This window comes from Trichoderma breve (assembly GCF_028502605.1).
Source record: "Trichoderma breve strain T069 chromosome 7 map unlocalized scaffold00007, whole genome shotgun sequence".
Lineage (NCBI taxonomy): Eukaryota > Fungi > Ascomycota > Sordariomycetes > Hypocreales > Hypocreaceae > Trichoderma > Trichoderma breve.
Genome location: NW_026611593.1, coordinates 1,653,544 through 1,677,665, shown reverse-complemented (window position 1 = coordinate 1,677,665; position 24,122 = coordinate 1,653,544). Strand labels below are relative to the sequence as shown.

The 24,122-nt window shown below is 50.4% G+C and overlaps 6 protein-coding genes across 6 annotated transcripts; 3 read left to right on the top strand and 3 right to left on the bottom strand.

Moving 5' to 3' along the window:
- Positions 1–4,596: 4,596 nt before the first annotated feature.
- On the top strand, positions 4,597–8,289 carry T069G_10718 (uncharacterized protein; the record flags this gene model as incomplete). The annotated part of the gene is made up of 5 exons (XM_056177928.1): positions 4,597–6,027; positions 6,094–6,397; positions 6,437–6,945; positions 6,991–7,676; positions 7,737–8,289. The coding sequence occupies 5 exons, from the start codon at positions 4,597–4,599 to the stop codon at positions 8,287–8,289; spliced, it is 3,483 nt and encodes a 1,160-aa protein (XP_056024218.1).
- Positions 8,290–9,199: 910 nt separating this feature from the next.
- T069G_10717 (uncharacterized protein) lies at positions 9,200–11,551 on the bottom strand (the record flags this gene model as incomplete). Its single annotated transcript, XM_056177927.1, has 2 exons — positions 9,200–10,796; positions 10,872–11,551. The coding sequence occupies 2 exons, from the start codon at positions 11,549–11,551 to the stop codon at positions 9,200–9,202; spliced, it is 2,277 nt and encodes a 758-aa protein (XP_056024217.1).
- Positions 11,552–13,423: 1,872 nt separating this feature from the next.
- T069G_10716 (uncharacterized protein) lies at positions 13,424–16,962 on the bottom strand (the record flags this gene model as incomplete). Its single annotated transcript, XM_056177926.1, has 5 exons — positions 13,424–14,015; positions 14,069–14,160; positions 14,212–14,349; positions 14,425–15,388; positions 15,440–16,962. 5 exons carry the CDS (start codon positions 16,960–16,962, stop codon positions 13,424–13,426), a joined length of 3,309 nt encoding a protein of 1,102 aa, XP_056024216.1.
- A 765-nt stretch (positions 16,963–17,727) lies between these two features.
- T069G_10715 (HECT-like ubiquitin-conjugating enzyme (E2)-binding domain-containing protein) lies at positions 17,728–18,906 on the bottom strand (the record flags this gene model as incomplete). Its single annotated transcript, XM_056177925.1, has 3 exons — positions 17,728–17,736; positions 17,795–17,953; positions 18,304–18,906. 3 exons carry the CDS (start codon positions 18,904–18,906, stop codon positions 17,728–17,730), a joined length of 771 nt encoding a protein of 256 aa, XP_056024215.1.
- A 364-nt stretch (positions 18,907–19,270) lies between these two features.
- On the top strand, positions 19,271–20,618 carry T069G_10714 (uncharacterized protein; the record flags this gene model as incomplete). The annotated part of the gene is made up of 3 exons (XM_056177924.1): positions 19,271–19,754; positions 19,814–20,449; positions 20,512–20,618. 3 exons carry the CDS (start codon positions 19,271–19,273, stop codon positions 20,616–20,618), a joined length of 1,227 nt encoding a protein of 408 aa, XP_056024214.1.
- Positions 20,619–21,778: 1,160 nt separating this feature from the next.
- On the top strand, positions 21,779–23,677 carry T069G_10713 (rad17 cell cycle checkpoint protein domain-containing protein; the record flags this gene model as incomplete). The annotated part of the gene is made up of 1 exon (XM_056177923.1): positions 21,779–23,677. The coding sequence occupies one exon, from the start codon at positions 21,779–21,781 to the stop codon at positions 23,675–23,677; it is 1,899 nt and encodes a 632-aa protein (XP_056024213.1).
- Positions 23,678–24,122: the final 445 nt, after the last annotated feature.

Sequence of the window (24,122 nt, the reverse complement as noted above, 5' to 3'; positions counted from 1 at the left end):
GCAGGCAAGCTTGTGTGGATCAGGACATTTGTTTTCTCATTTTCATATACTATCTGCACTCGTGACGTTGCGGGGCTGCAGTAGTTCGTGTACAGCTTGCGGAAAAATAAAGAGAAAGAGAAAAGAGGACTGGCACTTTGAGCTACGTGTTTTTGTTGAAAGGGCGTTTCGAATCGCTTATTGCGGGTGGCTAAGAGGTGTCCATGCTAGCACGGTATGTTTAGGTTTGGGGGCCAGGGGGACGCTACTTTTTTGCAGCTGCTTTGATCTTGTGATAGGATGAAAAGCCAGCAATGATAAAGCGCGTTTCTGTTTTAGCCGGGATTCTCTTCTTTGTAAGTTCTCCACCAGCTCAGAGGTGCCAAGAGAGAACGAGGCGGTAGAGAAAAATGCGGAGTGAGAGATGGATAAACACCTGGAGTATCTCGTGCTTAAAGGACTTTTTTTTTTTTTTTTTTTTTTTTAAGGCGCTAAAGACGAGGTTGCAGGTTGAAGTTTAAGGGCACGCCAGATTCGCCATGCGACTCCTCATATCTCTCTTTTTTGGCGAGCGAGGATTAAATCCCGTTGGGTTTTTTCTCGTTTACGCGCTGCACCGTCGATTGGACGCCGAAAGGCGGTTCCACCGAATTAGGCAATTTTCGAGATGTGGGTCTGGCTTGTGATTCCCAGTATCCTGGGCCGTGGAGGCAGATGCAGCATGTATGTATGTACAGTAATTAACAGTAGAGGGATGTGGGATGGATGTGTTTTTTAAGGGTGGAGAAGGGGGAAATGCTTTGGCGCTGCTCTCTGTTTTTGAGGACAGCTCTTTGCTGTAGCTTATTCGGTGGATAAGGATGAATGGTGACTATGCCTCCCATTGGTGTCAACTACTAGTCGTACGCGTCTCCTCCACGGGCGTTGCAGCTTTTTTTGCCTCTCTTCTCTGATCCTATGGTTTTTCGCTGCGCCTGAAATTGCTGGAGCCCCCAGCACCAAGAAAAAGGCGGCGGAAAACTTGTTAGCAAAAGCCGGACTTACGACTAGAGTAGCGCGCAGGCACCGCCCTATTAGATTAGCTCTTTGCTTGTGCAAATGAAAACATTGCCAGAGATTTCGTCGCTCTAGTCTGAGGCAATTTGTTCTCCGCGCCAGCTAATCGGATTATCTGGAACCGCGTCCATGGACCAGTGCGCGCGGATTGAGTTCAGGTTTAGTCTCCAGTTGCCGGGTAGCATAGTTTCATGTTTCCCAGTTATTTGTTTTCGGGGCGGGAGGTTTCCACTTAGGAAGCGCGCAATATAGCCCAATCGCGACAGCTGGAGAACGATTTGTTGTTTTTCTTTCCTCTTCCATTGCGGCTCTAAATGTGTATTTTAAGCCAACCACCTTCTTTTGTTGTTTACATCCATCTCACCTCATCTGGCATAGAGAGCAACGGTATAAATAGCATCAAGTACAGTGTGTACTAGGCGGGGTGTGCTCAGGATAAGATTGACGCCTGGCTGTCAGCAACACACAGCTTCAACAAAGGGCGCGCGATCCGCGAATCAGAGGCTCCGCACTTTCTTAGTAATCAGGGCAAGGTTTGATGGCTTGGGCGCAGAACCCCATCACGTTTTGTGGCGCAGACCTGACGTTTGCCTTACTTTGCTCCGTATGTTGAAGGGGAGGCAGTTTAAGGAAAAAACAGCGAGGAGAAAAAGACACACCCCTTTATTTTTATGAAATGGAGGGAGGGAAAAATTGCTCAGTTTGAGAGTCCTTTGGAAATACTCGTAACAGTGGCTCCTGGTCTAACCCCCCGGTACTTGGCGCTCAGGTAGGAGGAATATTGACTGTCGGAGCTTGTTGAATACGGAGGCCGGCGATGCGACCCTGAAGGTTTCCTGCAATCGGCACCGTGCTACCGGTCGTAGTGGCGAGAAGACATGTAAATCAAGTGACTGAGCCACGCGTCGACGTCAAAAGGGCTTGAGAAATACGAACATGATCGTCACGACATACGAGTACGACGATGTTCTGTCAACTGTCCCTTTTGAAGGGAGTCCAAGAAGGATACCAAGAAGGATATACGGCACAGGCCGCGCACTCTCTGGGGTTTCCAAAGCCTCCAGCTCCGACTAGCCGTCTTGTCGTTGTGCCGGCGCGAAAGCACTACTGTATGTGGTGCTTGTGCATACTTGTACTCCGTGTATGGAATATATACCTTTTATAAATAATATTGGCAATGGCAGTGCTGGGAGGGGGACAGCCCACGTGTTGAGGCTGTGATACGATGCTTTTGCGCTCGAGTGGTGAGCTTCCAACAGCGACCCCGGCGCTTCGTCTTCTCGAAGGGCATGGATCCTGCCGAGGGACGTTGGTGGTAGTGAGTACCGAGCAATACTACCTTCGGTTAGTAGTTGCACGCTTGGATCTCAACTCAATCAGAACAAAAGAGTTCGCAGGGCAGATGAAAATTAACCAGCCAGATTGGCGCAGGCCGTGGGTATTAATCTCCTTTTCTTTCTAGAACTGCCACGGACTAAATGCCAGCATCAGCCCCCTTTGATCTGAGCATCAGTGCGCGTACAAGCCCCGGCAGGGTCTGGCACGTATTTCATTAGGGCCTCGTATGTTCAAGATGCAAATCTGCGCACCATGTTGTGTGAGGGCCGGGGGCTGACGTTGGGAGGTGCAGCAGGCGGAGAATGAGGGAGATCCTGATTTTAAGGCCCGACCAGGGAATCTCCTGACCAGGCGGGGTGCATTTTTGGCGTAAGTACACGGCTGGTCATGGGTACATGTACATGCCATGTTCCAACAGGTACGGGGCTGCTTCAGCTGGACCCTGATGGATTGCCTGAGGAGCTGCCAGAAGGAACGTGGCACAGCTCTGGAAGCAGGTACTGGCTGGACGAGGCCCTGCACGGGGAGACCTGAGGTTACATGTACATGCTGCCGGGCCCCTGGGACGGTTTTACCTTGGGATTGCGAACAATGCACGTCCGTATTGCCTTGCACCTACCGGACCTGTACGAGCGGATGAACTGTCTGGTAAGTTAGGTACGACATACGGAATACGGATGCCGAGCGCGAGCCCAGCATGCATTGATCTGGGGCAGATATTATTACCAACCAAGTCATCCATCCATTCAATGTCAGCTCAGCAATTTCGTAGTGCTGGACGGAGGAATATACCTCCATCCAACCTCAAGTACTGTAAGGACTCAGGAGGTAACCAGTCCAGCGTACCAACAGCTACATGTATGTACTTGGATATTTTAGCAACATAGAAAATACTGTACCTGTTCTAATCGTCATGGCGTCATTTGCACTGCGGGCGTGTGAATCCGTCAAATGCTTATTTTTGTGCATCCAACAAGCCACCACCTCGCCCTTCAAAGCTTCGCCTTGTACCTCCTACCGCTCTGGTACACCGACAACATGCATCATAGAGATGGATTGATGTAGCGGGAGTAGATACAGTCATGTACTGTGCTGCAGTCACAGACTTACAGTACGGCAGGAACGCGGCAAAGGCCACGGGCTGCTGCTCATTTGCTGCTCAGCTGCCTAGTCCACGCCTAGTCACCTAGTGCAACCACGACTTTTTTTTTTCTCTCCGAATCATGGCGCACAAATGTGAGCATCATGGCCCATTAACGCACCCCTGAACAGGACCGTGTGTCCCACCAGGCGGACCCTATTTGACATCCATGGATCAAAAATAGCGACGCAGGGAGTGGGCCGTCTCCGAGATGTGCGCGCTGGGGTTCCTGACAATGGGGCAAATTCAGGTGCTGCAGCCCTCTGGCCCTACTGACTCCAGTACTAACTGAGCCCATCAGCTGCAGGTGCTGATGACGGGCAAACAGCCGCTCATGATATACCCCGAATCGTCGTCGTCTCAGCGGAGGCCCCATCGTGCCAAATCAACACGGCGTCCGTTGTGCTCTCTGTTCTCTACTCGGCCCGGTATATATATCTACTCGTACCAACGACACCGGCTGGGCTGTCGTCGTCGTCCTCCCCCCCAAGCACGCACGTCAATACGAAGACAAGGGCCAGTCACTAGTAAGCGATGAGACACGATTCCACAGGAACTGCTCCCTGTCCCTGCTGAGGCACCCAAAAAAAGGTCTCCCCTTTGCCGAGAGAAAAAAAAAACGTCATCGGGTCTCCACCAAGTAGCCTCAAGCCCCGTCGCTCACCTCGATCCAGACACCACGAGAGTCAGTAATCGTCGTCGACAGAAAACGCCGTTCCGCACGCCTCTCCGGACTTTGTTTGCTCTGCGCCCCCGGGAGCAGTCGACTTTCTTTCCGCCGTCTTTACCGAGAGAATCTCACTAGGGACCTCCTCTTTGGCCGTTCGGGACTGATCCTATCCACACAGGGGGCGTGAGCTTTCCGAGATCCAACCCTCCTCTTGTACGTACTGTGCTGTTGTGGACTGCCCTGCCGCAGCTCAGCATTCTGCCACGCTCAGCTCTGCTCGACAAATCGAAATCCACTTGACCGATCCACTTGACGTTGTTCGCTCGATATATACAAGAGCCCTCCCTCTGCTGATTCTGGTACGTACGTAGCAGGCTGCTTGCTGCGGACGGACAGGTCATATCAGCCCAATATGACTTCCAGTAAGTCCCTTCGAGCCACTCTTCTACCCTCTCTTTCCTTCCGATCCCATTCGCAAAATGGCCCCGAATTGAAATCGAAACCCGAATCCGACTCGTCTGCTCGAAAGGCCCTACGCGACAATGGCCATCAGCCCCCGGCCGACGGGCCGCAAAAGATCTTGGAGCCCATCGTTGAGGGGAGCTCCGATCTGGAACCGCCTTCAACCAGACCACGGGCCAAATCGAAGACTAAACCTTGGAGCACTCGAATCTCATCCTTGATTCCGTCGCTTACAATCCAAACCACAGACCCCCGTCCCATGTCTATTCAGAGGAAGCCCATCACCGGCATGGCGCCTCCATCACAACCACCGCCGCCGCCACCACCAGCAGCGCCCCCTGTTGCTTCGCTCGATCCTCCTGCTGAATCCATCCATTATTCTCCTGCTGATTCTTTCGACGCTCCTCCTGCGCCTTTCGATCCTCCTCCTCCACCCCCCTCGGGGCCTCCACCTCCTCCTCCGCAGCCGCCATTGTACTCGGTGGCCGAGTCAACAAGCTCCTCTAGTTTGACCGGCGATAGTCCAACTCTTTTTGAATCAGACCACCAACACTCGGATACATCGTCTTTTCCATACCCGCAGCGCAGTCCTCCGACACCTCCAAAGACTGAGGTCTATTATCCTGCCTCAGAAACACCGGCCGTTGCATCTCAGATTTCGCTTCTCGTAATGCCGCAGTCTGACGTTATTAGCCCGTTGGATGAAGCCGACGTCACTCCGCGGATCATGGACCCCACGCCACCTTCTCCCTCTGTTTATTCCGCGACAAACACAAATACCCCCGTTGTTGACCGCGATATACCAGTCCCAGCACTCCCTGTTATTGATTTCGACTCTGAAATTGACACTCAGCTCCGCGTCAACCCCGTCATTATGGACCCTACTCCACCGTCGCCCAGGCCAGAGAGGTCGTCTTTTGGAGTCATTGATGAAAATGTTGGATTAAGTCGCAATTCGGCTGAGAACAGCGAGGACTCCTTTAGACAGGACTTGCCGCCGAATGGGAATGGAAATGTTGAAATCAATGTGAGCAGGCAACGGAGCATCTCCTTTTCAGAGCGGAAAGACTCTCTCCCTCCTATGCAAGGTCTGAGGACTCGACAGACGGCACCTCTGCCTGAGCCCAGGGGACGAAGCGTCTCTGCGCGGGTCAACTCGACACTCATAGATGGGTCAAGGCTTTCTACGTCCACAAACTTACGGCCCGTGTCTGGCATTAGCCAGAGCCCGACAAGGAGAAAGCTGCGGCGAAGTTGGATGCCTGGTAGATCCCGCTCCAACTCCATGGACGCCAACCATGGCCATAATTTGGCTGCCTGGGTCATATCTGAAGATAACAAGACGGAATACAACCCAACTTTCCTGAAAACTGGAGAAAAGGTATAAATCACAATTCCACCTGCCCGCCTGACAACGACTGACGAACGCTAACGCGGCAATGAACAGGTTCCTGAGCTCTGGAATGAGAACGGTGAAGTTCTTGTTTATTTGTACCCAAAGTCTACTGGGCGTGGACCGTCCTTCAAAGTTCCAGAGTTTACTGTGAGCTCTTCCTTTGTTTTCAATGAACTCATTCGAACAGAGCTGGAGTCTCCCACAGCCGCCCGAGCCCGAGCCAGAAACTCCATAGGAAGAGACAGTCTTAGCACTGATGATGCTTCGCGAAACTCATCTCCAACCATTCCGATGGATAGCTACTCGGATTACCTGCACCTCTATCTGCCCCCTCCACCATCAAACGCCTCATCAAGTTCGTTGACAGTGCCCGCTGCGGATAATTCAAAGACAGAATTGGAACGCTTGATTGCAATTCGAAACCTCTTTGCCTTCCTCACAGGCCAACCCCTTGTGGGAACTCCGGAACGGCCAAGGACCTTTCATGCCTTCCTCCAGATTTCGGATCTCTTGCAGGAGTTTGCTTTCTCAGGCGCTGATGGCTATACTTTTGGCAATGCCGTCGACTTGAGTTTCGGCTTCTACTCGGAGTCACTAGGTCTCGGAGACTGTCGTCACAGCCGAGAGCAGACAATTGAGGCCCTTATTCTGGGTGAACGAATGCGGTCTGTTGAGCTGTATAACGAGGCATTTGCCCATGCAGCAGGAAAATATTCAGCCATCATGGACCTCCGCCTGCCTTTGTTTCAACAAGTTTCCCCCATCACCCGCCAACGGCTCGAAAGAGCTCATTTGGATCTTGTGAACCGCCAACACAACGTGAATGAACAACTTGAGCAGTTTGAATTTCCATCTCTCTTTGCAGGCATCGCAAATTCGTCATCTATACCTGAACTTAAGCAGGTTCGCTTTAAGATTTGGCGGAACTCGTTTAGTCGGATGAGACAGTTTGTCTTGAATTACTACAAGACTGCATTTGGTAGCTGGCCTCCTAAAGCCAGCAGCAAGAAGAATCCGTTTGCAGAGAGCGGCCTGAACCGAATAGTGCTGAAAACTTTGTATTCGGACCATTGTGCCCTCTATGACTTGCTGGTGGATCGGAACAGCCTGACGTCAAGAGTGATTGATGAGGTGCCGACAGTCTCCAATGAAGCCGACGAGATGATGACATCGGCTCTTCGCAACATTGAATCTGAATTCGATCGTTCCAGGCCTCCAGTGCTGCCTCCTATTCCTTTTGATCTCCCTCTGATTCCATCAATGGTGGCGATTCTTGAGACCTACAACACTCTTTCTCCCAAAGAGCAAGCAAAGTTCGACAAGAAAGTGAAGGAGCCTGAAATGCTTCTGGTGTTGAACAACGCCTACAACTACGACACTGCTAGCTTACGACTTCCATTCCTTGACGCCTTCAAGGAATTCGAGGCTCGGGAGTCCAAGGGAAAGACGGCTCAAGATCTCGCCGATCAGCGCATTGGCTATTTCCTCTTCCTCTATGTTGTTCTTCAGTCGCTTCCCACGTTGGTCGTGGATGCTCCCGACCTCAAGTATGCCGAAGGAGTAGAGTATTTCCTGTGCCAGCCGCCTATCGGCAACCCCCCTTGGGTTGACGACAAGCAGGTCCGAAAAATGTGGTATGAGGTTGCGGGAGGAGGTGGCTATGTCGAACTATCTGCGGATGCCGTCATGTTCAGTGTGGAAGCGATATATCACCGAAGTCACTGTTGGCTGGCTGCAAAGATTTGGGAGGAAATGGGTAACTCGGCCACCCCACCGTTGGAGGAGCCAGCATTGGAACCTCTCGAGCCTCCTCGCCCGATCTTCCAGGAGAGCGAAGGTGCCCTCGGCAACGGAACTGGCCCCCTCTCTGGCCAGAGCACCCCATCGCCGCCTCCTGGATCGCCCCAGCTACGCCCTCGACCGCGAAATCTCTCGCCGGGCGGTCGCCGCACTAACAACGCATACCGCTCTAGCATCATCATGGGCTTGGAACCAGTGCCTCTGGAGCCGCCCAATGTCTTCGGTGCTCACCAGCGAAGCAGCTCTCTTGGCCCACGGCCTCCCAGCAGCCGCATTTCTAACCGGAGCTCGTCTGTTGGCAATCTTGTGGGTCTGAACACCCCTCGAGTTTCGAGACCGCCCTCTCCCACTCGAGTTGCCGCAACAGCTGGAACCACTTTTGATGATATCTTGGGAGAATCACAAAAGAAAAAGCCTGCTACCAAGAAGAAGGGTAGATTCTTCTAGTTTCACGAGTTCCTCTCCTTTCTCTCCTTTCTCCTCCTCATTCACTCCTTTCCCCCTTCTTTGCTTTTCTCCTTTCTCTCCTTTCTTCTTTATTACATCCTTTTCTCTTCCGTTCTCTTCCTTCCTCTTTTTAACAAACGACTGAGGCATCTTCTGCAACAAATCTTGTTTGCTTTATTTTCTTTATTTTCTTTACTTTCATCACACACTTTTGCATATTAAAAAGTTTATTCATTTGTTGAGACTAGGAATTTCGGCGCTTCTGGTGGTTTCTTCTTTTCTTTTTCTTTTTCTTTTTTAAACGGATCCACATACACATCTAGAGCTGGATTTTTCTTTTTTAATTTGGCACGTCGCCCGTTGGCACGACGCCACGAAGCAGTCAGGATAAGTGACCGAAAACGAAAAGGGTGACTTAGAGGTCCTGAACAGAACCATTTGGTTAGAAGGGGGAACAGCGCAAGGCAAGGCACGCAAAGCAAGCAAGCATCAAGCATGCAGAAAATAGCAAGCGAGCGACAAGCAGGCATGAATCATGACAAAGTTTTCTAGACATAATTGCATAGTAATTGTTTTAAATTAGACTACTGCTGTCTATTACCGCATAATATAAAATATCGGCTTTTTGTTGTGTACTGCATTTACATCATACACATGGTGGTATATATATAACACACGTTGAATAATATCCTTGACGAGAAATGTCTCCATTGTGATTTACATGTTTCAATCTGAGGAGCGTAAAACTATTAAATCCTATTTGTTGTCGTGATATCGTGACTTGTCTCTCGCTCCCCTTCCCTTCCTTTCGTCTTTCTCGTAGTTTAACCCAATTGACCCTCCTGCCATTAATCAAAAGAAGCTTCTTGTTCCAAGAAGAAGATAATAGTAACAAAAATAAATAATCAAATCACGCTGCTTCGATTCGCCGCCATCTCCCTCTCTCGGTGTGCCACCACTTCTCCTTCTCCTTCTTGTCAGCTACTTCACCTTCTTTCTGATTCCAGCGCCCTGTGCATCCTTCTCTGCCGCCGGAGAGCGCCTCCCCGCCATCGCCCACGAGATCAATCACGTCGACGAGGCCGCCCTGCTCGTCTGTGGCTCCATCGTCAGGCAGCAGATGGTATGATATCTTGCTGCCCAGGGTGCCGACGAAACCAACGACTCCGATGGTCTGGTTGACCAGTCCGTCGTCGTCGGTGATGTTAAAGGTGAAGCGCGGGGTATCGTGTGCGGCCTCGAGGCGGGCCTGGGCTGCTAGACGAGCCTTTTGGAGGTCGGTCCCTGGCGAGGCGGGCGAGTAGATTGTTGACGGGAGAGACATTGTCGTTGCGGACTTGTGGATGGGGGAGATTGGCGACGAGGGAGCGCTGAAGGATCCGGAGGCCGGGATGCCGCCGATGCCGTGCTGGCGGAAGAAGCGGTCGTTGGGGAGGCAGATTTGCTCGACGGGGCGGCAGAGGGCTTGGAAGCGGCCCTCGGGGTCGTTGGGCGTTCGGAGCGTGGTGAGGGATGGGAAACCCCCGGCCTCGATGCTGCGGGCGAGGATGTCGTCTGCGGTGTTTGTGGTGGCGGGATGGCTCGTGATGTCCCAGTGGAGCTTGACGATGGTGGATGAGGCGAGATAGGGCATCATCCAGAGCGCAAAGGAGTCGGTCTCGGGCATCACTGGGGGGAAAGATTGTGCGAGAGAAAAGGATTTGAGCGCCGGGAGGTAGGAGAAGATACGGGCGAGGGCCGGGAGGGACGTGAGAGGCGTGTTTCGGAGCTCGAGATGCTGCAGATGCGACGTGTTGCTACGGGTGGCGAAAGCGGTAAGGCCGTTGGATGTGATGCCGACGATGCGGGATAGAATTAGGGACTTGAGTGGCGGTAGGGAGAGAAGGTTATTATCGTTGAAGGCGTTGGGAGGGAGATTGCAGAGATGGAGGTGTTGGAGCTTAGGGAGGAACGTCAGTGTTCTCGATAGGAGTCTATGAGGAGCCAGCGTGGCGCCCGGTTGGCAGAGTATCGATAGCTTGGTTAAAGAAGACCAGTTTCGATGACTGCCCAGGAACGCGTCTCCTTGATATGGTTCCAGCATAGAAGGTCCGCTTTGCACCCGTTGTTTAGATGGAGAGTCCGTACGCTGCCCCTGTGGCGCGGGGGCAGGTTCTAAAATCCAAGTCATGTCCTTCAGCGTCCTCCTTGTCGACAGCGCGTGGAATATCTTCTTGAACGAGTGGTCGTAATTTGGTGTTGGACCCGACAGCCTCTCCAGCTTCGGACAAGCCATGATCAACGTGGCTACTCGGTCTTCATATTGCTCCAGCCACTGCATGCCCTTCGAGACGGACCAATTCAACGGCGGTTCTGGATGTGGGACTTTTAACGAGCGTACCAACGCAGCGATGTCTGGGTTGGAGCGTAGGGTGCGTCGTAGCATGGCCATACGATTGCCTTGGTTTTGCTTAAACTTCTTCTTGTGCGCAGCTGAGTCTGAGCCTACTAATTGGATGTCTCCGTATCTGTATGTCGTCGACGGTTAGACGTGTAGCAAGGTAGGGATAGAAGGAATTGCAATATGGGAGGGGGTCCCTTACAAGGCCGCGCGGGCGTGCTTATACCATCTCTTGCTGCAAAGCGCGGCACTGCATAGATCTCGCATCATGCATGTCGCACAGCTGTCACTGTTCTTATCCAAGTGTAGGCCCCTCAATGCCTGGAGGACCAAGTCGAGGACCTCGCCAGGCAAGAGACTGAAGACCTCACCAGGCTGTCTGTCAGGCCTGAACGCCGTTCGAATTGGGGACGACAGGTAGACGCTTTCGCGCACCCAGCTGCTTGTCTCCAACGTGTTCAAGTTCATCCTGTTCCCTGTTGACGCTGCCCGTCTCCTCGGACCCGCGATTCCTTCATGAGCAATAGCTGTGGGAGATGTCGGCGGCGTGTAGTTGCTGTTACCGCCGCTGCCGCCGACACCACCGCCGCCACTACTGGGGTTTCCAGATGTGCCTGCCAGCTTCTTGGGTCTCTTCAATGTCGTGTGGAAGTTTTCCAGAGATCGATCCTGGAACCTTGATGATGCGTTTTGAGGACCTGGATATGCTGGATGCTGCACCGACGATTGACTCGCCGCCCTTGTCGTTCGACCAATGCGTGACACGTGCTCATTGCTCTTTGCATCTGCGCTGCCGTCCGAAGCCTCATCAATAGAATAAAGATCCGCCGCGGTGAAGGCCGGTGGGAGAGGGAAGGCCTTAATGGTGGCCGTCGAAGTCATGATGCCGGGTCTCGCTGTAGTTTAGCACATAAAGATCTAGCATGCAGTTCATCATGCAAGAAAAAAAAAATGCGTACAGAAGGGTAGCAGCAGCAACACGTGGAGAAAGTAATTAAAGAACCCCGTGATATTCAGCCTGAATGTTGGTTCTGGGGTTCTTTGCCTCTTTCAACCTCTCTCTGTTTCTCACTCTTCCTCTCTCTCACTCTGGGCTTGTCGAACTGCCAAATGTAAGGACGATCAGCTGAACGATCAGCGTCCCCTTCAAGGGTTTTGGAGGAGCAGCAGGCTAGTAGCGAAGCCTGGGGCAAAAGGGGCGGAGAAGCACATCTTTTTGATTGATTCTCCCGGGGTGGTCACCCATGACGGATGCCCAGGCCGGGCTCTCTCTCACTTTCACCTGTTACCACGAAGAGGCAAGCTTCCTTTTTCTCTCTCTCTTTTTACTTTCGACTACCCTGACGGCCAGGAAGCCAGGCGTCCCAGCTCCACGAATCACTGCCCTAAGTGCCCTTGCCATCCCTAGTTTAGAGACTTTTGATGCAGGTACATGTGCTCGCGCTGCAGACTGAGGGTCGACTGCCGAGCCAGGTACAGGCACCGATCCAGGGGTAAATTTGTGGGATTTAATCAAAAAGCCACCCCATCCCAATGCTGAGCTGCTTCTTGGCCCGCTATTCGTATTTATAATTTGCCCTTTTCACCCGAGACATGGGGTGGAGCGGCCGATAATTCGTGTTTGCCCGGATCGGGAAATGTCCAATACTGGCACTAGCGAGCAAATCCTTGACAGGGCAGTTTTTGGGATGATTCGACCGGCCTTCGCTTCCAAGACAAGAAACCGATGGGACGCGAGATTCATTTGATGCCAATTCCAGCGGTTGTGTCGAGTCGACAGTGGTGAGTACGGGCAAATCATCCCACCCGAATGTCTCGCCAATACTAGCTGTTCGTGTCTTCATTTGCAAATCCGGTGGAGCCCAATCACACAAAATCTCTCTCTCTCTCTCTCTCTTCACTCCTAGGCAGACCCTTCTCTGTTAGGCTCGGGGCTGAAGGTCTAGACTCGCCATTCTCAGCCGCCGCCGTGTTTGGATTCTGAATAGCTGGCCAACAGAGGCCCGTGCCCTGGATCAGCTTGAGAGCAATCCGTCGATGCAGATTCAGCCGCATGGCGTCTATGTGCGGCTGTCACTGGTTCCCAGCCGGGAGGCGCGCTAAACACGTGGGCTATGGCACACGGCGCTGTTCTTCGAGATTCTTATTCGACGCGAGGCGCATTCCAATGCAGTGGTTTTGTCTTAGTCTGGACAGTGTGCCATGGCTGACATGAGTAACAAGCAGGACCATGTTCTAGCTGCATGGCGAAATCGCTTTCAGCTTGGAGTAAGGCGTTTTTAGATGAATACTCATGTCTCACTGTCGTCTGCTGTCTCCTAGCCCACGCAAGGATTCATTTGCTGACCAGAGCGCCCGTCATCCTTGCATAGTGAAGCAGGAATGCGAGGGTTGAAACAACGATTTAAGCATACTTGCACTCCCTTCTGCAAAGGTATCTCCCGATGAAAGGGTGAGAGAAACAAAGAATAAGAAGAAGAAGCAAAAAGAGAAGAAGAAGGGAGGCACATAGTTGAAATCCAAGCGGAGAGAACTCGCGCAGTGGAACATATATGCCCACGAGTGAATCACCTGAAGTGTAAATTTCTGCAATCGCCGTACTATCGACGGTTGCCAGGAATCCATTATGATAGCATAGCTATCTTTATAAACCTTAACCTAAGTTCATGCCGACATAATCGAAAGATAGACATCGACTGGTATCACAATCCTACCTGTAAATGGTCCAAGACATTGCTGTATAAAAGCTTTCTTCTAGTCAGCTGCAAAACGAACTCGCCTAGCTGGCTGAGATATCGCTTCTCGCTTGGATATCGCCGCGTTTTCGTCCGTCTTCATTCCTTCACTCCCTGGACCGACTTCGTAGGCCCTTTTCTTCTGAAGTACCGGTAATCTCTGCACCGGCAATCTCTTGTCCGGCGTGCGGTTCTCATCTAAAATAATATCCTCATCTGGGTGGCTTGTGACTCCGAAACCTCTACCAAACACGGCTTGTGCAGTATGTAGCGTAGCCATTTGTGAAGTGTAGCTGTCACTGCTTGAGCCCATTGGGCTAACCTTAGTATTCTTGATCCAATTGAAGATCGGCCGCACATCTAGAATGGATTTGACGTGGCGATGCTCTGCCTGAGTCATTTGTCCTTTGCGTTCGAGAATCACTTCATCCAAGCTATTCTTCAGCACAAGCGTTTCAACCCACACTGGTTTCTTCTGACTGATTCGTCGGGCACGACCTATTGCCTGTGCTTCGACCTGAGGATTCAACACGGGATTGATGAAGTAGATTCGAGATGCCTCTCGCATGTCGAGACCAAACGCTGCTTGGGAGATATCCATAAGGAGGACTCTATGTCTGATTAGGCGGCAAAGCTTGCAAATTGGGCATTGAGAGTCACTCACCTGAACTTTTCATTGTGATTGAAGGTGTTGACATATTGTGCTCTCCTTTCCGCCTTCAAAGATTTGGCGTAAATTAAATGTTGAATTTGAAGCTGGTGAGAGTTAGTACGTTTACAAACTCGAGTCGTTGATCAAGTACGAACCACGTCAAGCATGCTGGCTAGATACCATGCTACGTTTTCATTTTCGTAGAAAACGATTATTTTCTCCTCCTCTTGGTATTTGACTAAATTGTCAATCAAGTAAGAGAGTTTTGCGGATACCGTCGCCGTAATTTTTGTCTGTTCAAGAGGTCCGACAAAACTTTCGGCAGCGAGGGTCCTCGGTTCAATACCATTAACGCCGTGAGAGCGTGCCTTCTTTGGGCTATCATCGCCCAGTTTAGTATTACCGGCGAGTGTCTCGGAGGATTTATCTTTTGACTTGGAATCTTTCTCGGGTGCTGCCGCATTTAGGAGTTTGATTCGTTCGAGTGCACCTTCTGAAATGAGTTCGCCATTCAAAAGGGAGTTTAGCTTCTCTTCGCTTCCAGCCGCATTGTAAATTAGTTTCTGAAGGGATAGCAGCATGCTTGTGGAGGTACATATGCCGTTCTCCGCAGATGCACCATCAAGGGACCAGGATTCACCAGCATTACCAGGAAAGCCGGTCACCGACACGGCCATTTCGTGGAATTGGTTCGTTAGATTTCTCAGCTTATTTGAGATTGCCAAGTTGCCGAACTGGATGGCCCCCTGGAGTAATGATTCATCTTCGGAACTGATGGGAACTTTCCGCTCCACTAAGAATTTTTCAGCGGTTTCCACAGATTTGGCGATTTCATCAACAGTAAAGAAAGATCCTCCAAAAAAGCTTGCCTGTTTTAAATTCTGTACAATTTGTAGCAGAGCCTTTCTTTGCTTTTGATGGAAAAAGTAATCCATGTCTTCGCGCTGCGACTGGACAGAGTTGAATACTATCATCATAGAAAACAAGTTGAGAGACAGCTGGTCCTGATATGAACCGTCAAGGACGATAATTTTCTCGTTCACAGACGGAAGAAGGGCGCCAATCTCCGATATACGATGGCGGATAATGAGGGAGTTGAGAGTAGATTCCAAACAATTCCATCGACCCTGACTTTTGGAGCTATGCTTTGGGAGCATTAGATAGGTGGTCCAGTCAGCCAACGTATCGCCACTTTCAATCACGGTGTTTGCCCAAGGCCGAGCTTTTAAATACAGAGCGGCAATAGATCCAATTCTCTCGAGGTCGCTTTTTTCATCGGTCGAAGACTTTTTGGTTTGATTCGTTTTATTATCCGGGGTCGGAGATTGAGTACTCGGAGTATGGGGGTGTGTTGCAGCAGCTTGGGGGTTTTCCACCCCGTACAAGCCGTGAGAGGGAGTTCCGGTGACAATCCAGCGGGAGGAGAAATGCATTGAATCCAAACCAATCAAAAGATTGCTTCGGTTGCTCATTTTCGAGTTACCAAGTTTGTGTCCTTCATCTACGATGCATCGTTTGAAATGGATGGAGGTGAAGACGGAGCCTTCGACACCAGCAAATTGTTTGTGAATCATCTCAAATCTTGTTTGAGAAAAGAGGAGGACGTCATACGTCAGGATATCTTCAAGCGATGGAGTTTCATCATTCTTTCCAAGAATCAAAACTTTGAGCCCTTCGGTGTGTTTGTTGATCTCCTGTTTCCATTGTGCGACCAAGTTGTTAGGAACGATAACTACAGATGCCGAACTCAGATAGATCTTCTTGGACGGCACATGACATGGAATTCTGTTGCTTCGTCCACCACGACGAGGTTCTGGGGCGGGGAGAAAATAATAACCGCGGTTTCTCGAAAGGGCATCGTTACAGTGGCTAAATTCATATCCATGCTGTTCTTTCCACGCCTCGAAATGAGATTTCCAGGGAACGGCATGGCGTGTGGCGCAAGAAGCTGCCATATCGGCGAGGGATGCGATTCTTCGTCTGACGGGTGGTTCACCAGCTTTGTAAAAGTCAGGCGGGCTTGTCGGTAAATGCTTTGTCGCAAGCATCAGCGCAAGGCAGATGGCTGTCTTGCCTGCCCCCATTTGTTCTGCTAAAATCCCTCCAGAAACTCCGTCGTAATATCGTGGCTCCAAAAGAACAACACCGGTTACGGGATCCATATACCAATGAGAGCCATTTGTGTCTCTGAGATGCAGCAGTCGAGGGTCAAGAATCTGACCGGGCTGTGTCTCCTTCTGTAGCATCAAAGCCGCGGATCTTCTTTGGTGCGAATACAAAGTAGTTTTGAGTCCTGGTACCTGACTTTCCATGAGATTGTACATTGCATCTTGTGTGTACGGCTCATCGACAGCATTCAAGTCTGGGCAAGGCGAGGGAATGGTATTGAAGAGTTCCAGGAGCGAGACATCCTTCTCATTATCGATGGAGCTGGGATCTTCAAGCACTGGGCGACCTGAGTGATCCGGTTCTTTGATAGCTTTCCAAGCGCATGGCGAATAATCGAGAGAGCGGAGTACAAACAACCTTGCTTTTTCCAAGCTTGAATCAGAGCGATCAACCGACCGACGCAGAACATCATCTGGAAGCAAGTATACCCTGACGATTCCTAGCTGTTGGCCTAGGGTGCTAACGCAAAATTCGAGTTTGCACCAACGAGCCTGAAACAACTTGCCCAATGGTGAAAGTTTTGAAGACTGGAAGAGCGACTCTTGCAGATTGGGATTGATGTATGGCGTATCGGATGGGATGGCATGCCCGCCATTGTTCAAAGTATCATGGTACCGCATGAAGCTTCTCCATGTTCGATTTTCTTCGGATAGCCAATCTTCTTCACTGATATGGCAATCCTGTTGTGAAATTCCAACACATCCGGCAGGAATATAAGGAACTCGTTGAGAATGCATGGTGATGTCAGTATTAATCGTCATATCAAGTAGAAACCGAAGCCATATGACGGTCCTAAGAGTCTAACGTTGTAAAATCCTCCCCTGAAGTCTCAATCATCACATTTCGAAAGGGTTGTCTGGTGCTGAGCGAAAATGTTGGGAGATAAACAGGAAGGAAAGGAGGAGGTTCGGGGTTAAGGTTAATAATCCTTCCTCAGGTGCTGCCTGCTGACAGTGTTAATATTAAATTACACTGTCAGAAAAGTGCACACCTGCGTGAGTATATACAGTGCGCGATATATAGTAGCTTGAGTAGCCACTTACTCTTCACGGCAATGCCAAATGAGATTAAAGTATGAATACCAATCAATTTATCATAAATTCTGAATGCTTTTTTTTATAAATCGCTCATCTATTTCCAACGTTCTAGTAAACCGACATGCCATTGCTGAAATAGCCGCTCAGAGCTGGGCAATAAGCTGTTACTTTCCCGGAGCAGTTGACGAGCTGCGCTGATAGCAGCTGCTGGGAAACTGATTTCTTGGACCCCCGAAGTCATAGAATCGACAAGTTTATTTCCTTCTTCTATATCAATATCTTGATAGAGAACTTTTATCGCCGTCCGTCTTCCTTCGCGCATCGTGGAGGAGTACACGACATTGGCATTGAGCACCCAGAGGTGGAGAGACTGAGATAATTCCGATTGCGGCCCTTCTGGGGTAGCATCAAGAGTATGTGACGCCACGATGGATTTGGATGAGCCCGATCGTGATATAGTTGCTATTAGAGTGGCTGCAAGGCACTCTGAGCTATTTGGGGCTTGGCTGGGTGAGCCAGTTTCGCAACTTACTTGCCACTTGAACAGGGTAATAGATGCTGCCAGGGCATTATAGATTCCTATTTCTGCACGGCAAGTCTTGCAGGAGATACGTAAAGGTCTCACTGGATCGGTGGCATCAATAGCTTCTTTGCTGGCGTCGAAGGAGGCGTCCGAATCAGGGCGAGAAAACTGCTGCTAGTAAGCTGAACCGTCCTACGTCCTGGGAAGCCAATGCAACACAATCACGTCTACGAAGTTTATAAATTTATCTCCATTAATCTCCCGAATCCCACATCTCTGGAAACTGGATGAAAAGTAAGAGACTGCTTTAACAACTCGGACGCTTAACCCGTTCTCGCTAGAGAAGGGTACGGACGTCAGAATTGCCCAGAATCGTCTGGGAAAAGCAATGCATTCTTCTTGGGGAATTGTATCGGTGGCCGGGTCACTGAGAGGTGTTTATACACTCGACTAGGCCACCTTCTCTTTCCCCACCTCTTGAATACAGAGAGCTTTGGGGGGAGCTGGTGAGAACTTACTGACAGTCCATCACAGTCCGACTCGGAGAACATGAAGGAAGTGAGGTCCACAAACCCGACTTCAGGTTGGGCGGTAATTGCACTATTAGCTCCGTATCCGCGCTTGGAGAGATTTTCGCCATCATGAGGCTCATGGTCATGAGGCTTATGGCAATGCCAAAACTCCATCATTTCTGCCCAGTTCTCGCTGGGTAAATCTTTCCATGACTTTATACGGCCTCGCTGGACAATATTGTAATTGCAGTGTCGGCAGCAAATAGAGGAGCCGACTTCTAGATCCGTAGAGCTCCAAGGCACTGACTGGTTCTCGGCAGAGAACCTTGTCAGTTGCGTCTCGGTGGCCGGCACTGGTAGCCTCCAGGTCAAGTCCTGTGAGGAATTCTCTGGGATAGGGATCGTAGATCGCACCAGGACAGTTGCTGGAAGGCCTAGTGATCTTACTTCGCCCTGGTGCTGAATCTGAATGCGACGGCCGTCATCGAGAATCTCGGCCTTGGTCGTCGCATCCGATGGCGACAACAGCGTAGCTCTAACTGACACTTGTCTAATATTCGAGAGCAGCTCGGCATATATAGAACAAACAGCGGTATCTGGTTGCGCCATGGCTAGTCCAGCATCCTCCTGCGAGCTGGATTTCTTGCTTGCGTTGTGAGTTGGCAGAATGACTGGCCGTGGTTCAAGGCTGAGGCTTGACGCTGCTGAAGCTGAGGCTAAGCATTTTCACGCCTGTGGCTTGAAAGACGCGACGCGTGACTTGTTGCGTCACTGACCAACGGCTCAGCAGCTGTAGAAGTACAAGCTCCACCATGATGCCATCCCCACAAATCTTAGCTGCGCGGAACGATTCCACGGGATCCATGTACTTTGTTGTATTCTTCGCCCCAACACAACAATTGATGAGTTCATCACTTTGCCAAATAGCACGGTGAAATGATTCTTCTCCCTCTTCATCAAGCACGACCGAACAATGTCAGGTATTCTCTCGTATATTCCGGGTGCGAGCCTGCTCGTGGGCCGACCCAAGAAGGCCATTGATTTGCCATCCGTGGAAATCCATCACATTGAAACACATGCCGATAGGCGGGCTCGGTGTCTTAAGCACTTACTGAAGGCGAATCATGCGAACTACGCCATACTTTGGAACGATCTCCGGTTTGACAATCACAATGTTCACATTCTCAGCTCAGCGTATCTTCTCGGAGCAAATGAAAAGCAGCTGCATGACATTTACAACGATGAGATCAAAGACCTAGTGCCTTGGGAGCCGTCGCCGTCCGAGCTGATTGATGAGGACTGGAGGGACTTTCTGGGAGATAAAGAGTACCAAAGGGCATTCGTGGATTATTATGAAGATAAGCTTGCCATGGAGTTTGCCTACGACTGGAAACAGGAATTGCAGCATTTTCTGTTTAGTGGCGAAGAACCGCTGTTCCATGGCTTGATAGGCGGCCGTAGGAATTCCTCTTCAGCACTTTACTCGTTCTATCGTCCACATGCTAATACTTGATAGTTGGTCATCCACTCATTCACCTGGGCTATGCATATGAGGTGGATAGCAGAGAGGTCGCCATGGAGGCGCTTGCTCTCACCTCCGTCCAGTACAACTTTTTCCACAAGTATCTCGACAATGGCTCATATACGAAACCATCCCCGTTGAAGTCGCGGGCCCCATTGGATCTCCTGGTCCAGATGTCCAAGGATAGTAGATTTGACAAAGTACCGGAAGATCTTCCGCTTAATGACTTGGAAGCACTTCTCGACAAGAATGAGTCGCTCCTCCTGGAGTACTGGAACGGATGGGATCTTGACGAGGACCCCAAGAAGCAATTTGAGCTGTCCCAAGAGGCAGCTGTCGCGTTGCTCGTGGCTACTGTCCAGCCAGGAACCCACGCATATGACTTCTACTTTGTTCACTTGCTAACCACTAGCCACGCTGTCCGGATTCTTCTCCCGTTTCTGCCACCCAAACACCACGTTACGCTGGTTAGAGAATGGTGGTTATTCGTGTTGGCCGTTTTCATCATCAAGGGCCGGCCATTGCCAGATCCTGATAGTGTTGAGAGTGATTTGAAAGCAAAGAATTGGAAATATGTGGAAGACAAAGCATTGAATTCGCCATGGTCGAAGGATGCACACTTTGTCAAAGGTATGGCTACGATCCTTGATGCTAGAGAGAGCTGTAATTGAGTACTAACATGATGCTTACAGCGATACGAGCTATAAGAGAGGCTGCTCGGACATGGGGTGATGTTCACGAGCGCTATCTTCGAGCTGCAGTGACTTTTGTGGACAATTTCTACGGTTGGGTTCACTAATATGGGCTTGGGACGATGGCTGGTTGGGTGATTGGATATGATCTAAATTGGAAAATGAGGTACGGCGTAATGAGCGAGCCGTGATATAACGCAAATGGGCTAAGGCATGAAATTTTGGATAATGGGGAAAAATTGACTCTCTTCTTTTTCATACTCACATATAATTATGCTCTGGTGATGTGTAGCATTGATGCCTGTGTCGAGCTCCTTCAGCTTCAGCTATCACGGTAGCGACTGCCTAATGCCAAACAGTGCTAATTTATCAGCGCTAATCTCTTGCACTGTACGTGAACAACTTGTTTAGCTAGGCATCCCAAGATTGTTTCTCTTCTCTTCAGATATCATGCCCATGCTGCACTCTTAATACCTTATCAGCCCCTCCTATCGCTGCCGCTGGGTTGCTTCCTAACTTGTATCTTTCCTCACACTCCCGACTTGCATGGAATCTTCACAGCCCGGATGATTCAGTCGCGTTAATGGCACCGCCTGCGAAGCGTCGCCGGCGGAATACCGTTGAGGCGTCCGAGGATGAAGACGAGCAGCCAAAGGCCAATACCTTGACTAATTTCCTTCTATCTTCACCAAACTCACCGGCAAAGCTACGAGCGCCCACTTCGTCTCCAAGTCCCGTGAAGAAAAGGACGGCCAATGGCCAATCCTCTAGCAACGGCAGCCCTCTTCGGCCGTCGCGATCGCTAAAGAATGGCACGAGTTTCAGCAGCCCTAAGAAGACCAGGGCTGCAAGCAAGGTTGACGACAAGGGAAAGACGGCAGACTTGAAGACACTCTTCTCCAAGCAGGCACAGAAAGTGGCAAGGCCAGGCTTGGGAACCGACATAACGACGGAACCGATAGACGATCTGATTACCGATCCTATTTCCGACGACGACGAAATATCAGAGCTCAAGGCTAGCTCCTCCAGCGTGGTTGGGCAGCATGTGAGGAAAAGATTGAAAGGCGCCAGCGGCGCTGCCCATTCTGTGCCCAGTAGCTCGCTGAGCATGAGCCAAAGATTCCTAAAGCCCAGTCGACCTGCATCTACAGACGCATTGAACGATGATTTACGGCCTTGGTCGGAACGATTCGGCCCGCGGAATCTAGATGAACTTGCTGTACACAAGAAAAAGGTGTCTGACGTTAGGAAGTGGATTGAAGATGTCATGGCAGGACGAATGAGACAGCGGTTGCTGATATTGAAAGGCGCTGCCGGCACTGGGAAGACCACGACAGTTCGTCTCTTGGCAAACGACATGGGATCTGAGATTTTGGAGTGGAAGAATCCTGCCGGAAACTCGACAACTGGTTTTGTGTCGGCATCCGCGCAGTTTGAAGATTTTCTCGGTCGAGGAGGCAAGTTTGGGGCTTTAGACTTGGAAGAACCCGAGCCATCGTCCACGCCGGCGAGCTCAAACAATGCCTCACAACCCCCCAATAACAACGGCAAGAAGATGATCCTTATTGAAGAATTCCCCAACACATTTTCTCGGAGCTCGACTGCGCTTTCTTCCTTTCGGCGCACCATCCTCCAGTATCTGGCAACACAAACGCCGTCCCTACATGCCTTTGGACAGCAGAGACGAGTGGAGTCAATTACGCCTATTATTATCATCATTTCAGAGACTCTACTGACGACAACGTCAGCTTCAGCGGATAGCTTGACTGCCCATCGCCTGCTCGGACCCGAGATTCTGCGCCACCCTGGGGTTGGCCTGATCGAGTTCAACGCGATAGCTCCTTCGTTACTAGCAAAGGCCCTAGAACTTGTTGTACAGAAAGAGTCACGAAAGTCGGGGCGCAGAAGAACTCCAGGACCACTCGTTCTTAAGCGGCTCGGCGAAATTGGAGACATTCGTAGCGCTATATCATCGCTCGAGTTTCTCTGCTTAAAGGGAGACCAAGATGCTGACTGGGGATCTAAAGTGACGTTTACAAAACAGAAGAAAGGGGCAAAAGATGGCATCGCCCTCACACGTGGTGAAGAGGAGAGTCTCGAACAAATATCCCAGCGAGAAGCTAGTTTGGGCATCTTCCATGCTGTCGGCAAGGTGGTCTATAATAAGCGGGACGATATACCATCCAACGACCCTGCTGAACAGCTTCCGAGCTATCTTTCGCAGTATTCACGTCCAAAGGCATCACTGGTGTCTGTCGATTCACTAATTGATGAGACGGGCACCGATACACATACATTCATCTCGGCTCTTCACGAGAACTACGTGCTGTCTTGCGAAGGCACAGATCCGATGGATCTTTCGACTCCCATGGATTATGTCAACGAATGTATCGAGTATCTTTCATTGGCCGACTTGCTTAGCCCGTCTCGAGATGTCTTTTTCGGTGGACGTGGCGGGTTCAGTGGAAACTTTGGAGATTCAGCAAGCCATGTCCTTCGCCAAGACGAGATAACGTTTCAGGTTGCAGTGCGCGGCATGTTATTCTCCCTACCTAATCCCGTTAAAAGAAAGACGTGGACTATGCAAAAGGGTAGTGATGCGTTCAAGATGTTTTATCCCACCAGTCTCAAGCTTTGGCGAACAAAAGAGGAGATTGAAGGCCTTATCGATGTTTGGTCTGGGAAAGTCTTGAGGGGCGAGGCTAATCTTCCGTCGCGAAATATCATGGACGGAGCGAGCATATTTCGCCGTAATCAGACCTCTGGAACCTCGAACCAGAAGCAAGCGGGCACAGCGTCCGTGTCTAAAGACGCCAACCAAGAGGAAGAAGAGCGTGACAGCCCTCCGATACCTACACTCGGTAGCACGGCTCGTCGTGAATTACTTCTTGACCGGCTTCCGTACATGGCGCAGATTGCCCGTGGCCGCAAGACGGGGGGACGGCAGCGAGACCTCGAAAAGATTGTTTCGTTCTCGGGTGTGAACGTGGCACCTGACGATGAATCGGATGCTGATGAAGAGGTCGCTATGGGGGAGACGTGGGCGACAGACAAGCCGTCCGAAGAGGCTACTCCGCGGAAGAAGAGGATGGGCATAAAAACTGGCACAGTTACAGGCCTGCTGAAGCAGAAACTGGTTCTGAGTGATGATGATATTGAGGATTAAAGATGAAACGGCGGGAAGGCGTTTTGATGATTGCTGGGATGAACAATGGAAACAATACATATGAGTGGACGGACAATGGATCATGGGATTTGCGTTCTTTTTCAATCTGCTTGTCAAATCGGAGCATATGTGTACAATAAGCGACGTGCATATGGAAGATGTGGGTTGATGAGCTGCCGAGTAGATGAGGCTTATAATAAAGGGCAACCTGTCAGTTGACTATGGCATACATCTCACAACGAAGGAAGCATCTCGAGATTATATACAAGGGGCATCACGTCAGAGACTGGAATGCTAGCTATGCAGCTAGCACATTTATAACAAAACATCTTGCTCTTTTACACAGTGTAGTCTAAATGCTTGCCTGCGAGAAAAGGCTAAGAAAAATAAAAATAAAAAGAAGAGGTAGCAAAAACCAAAAAGAAAAGGAGAGATTTAGAACTCC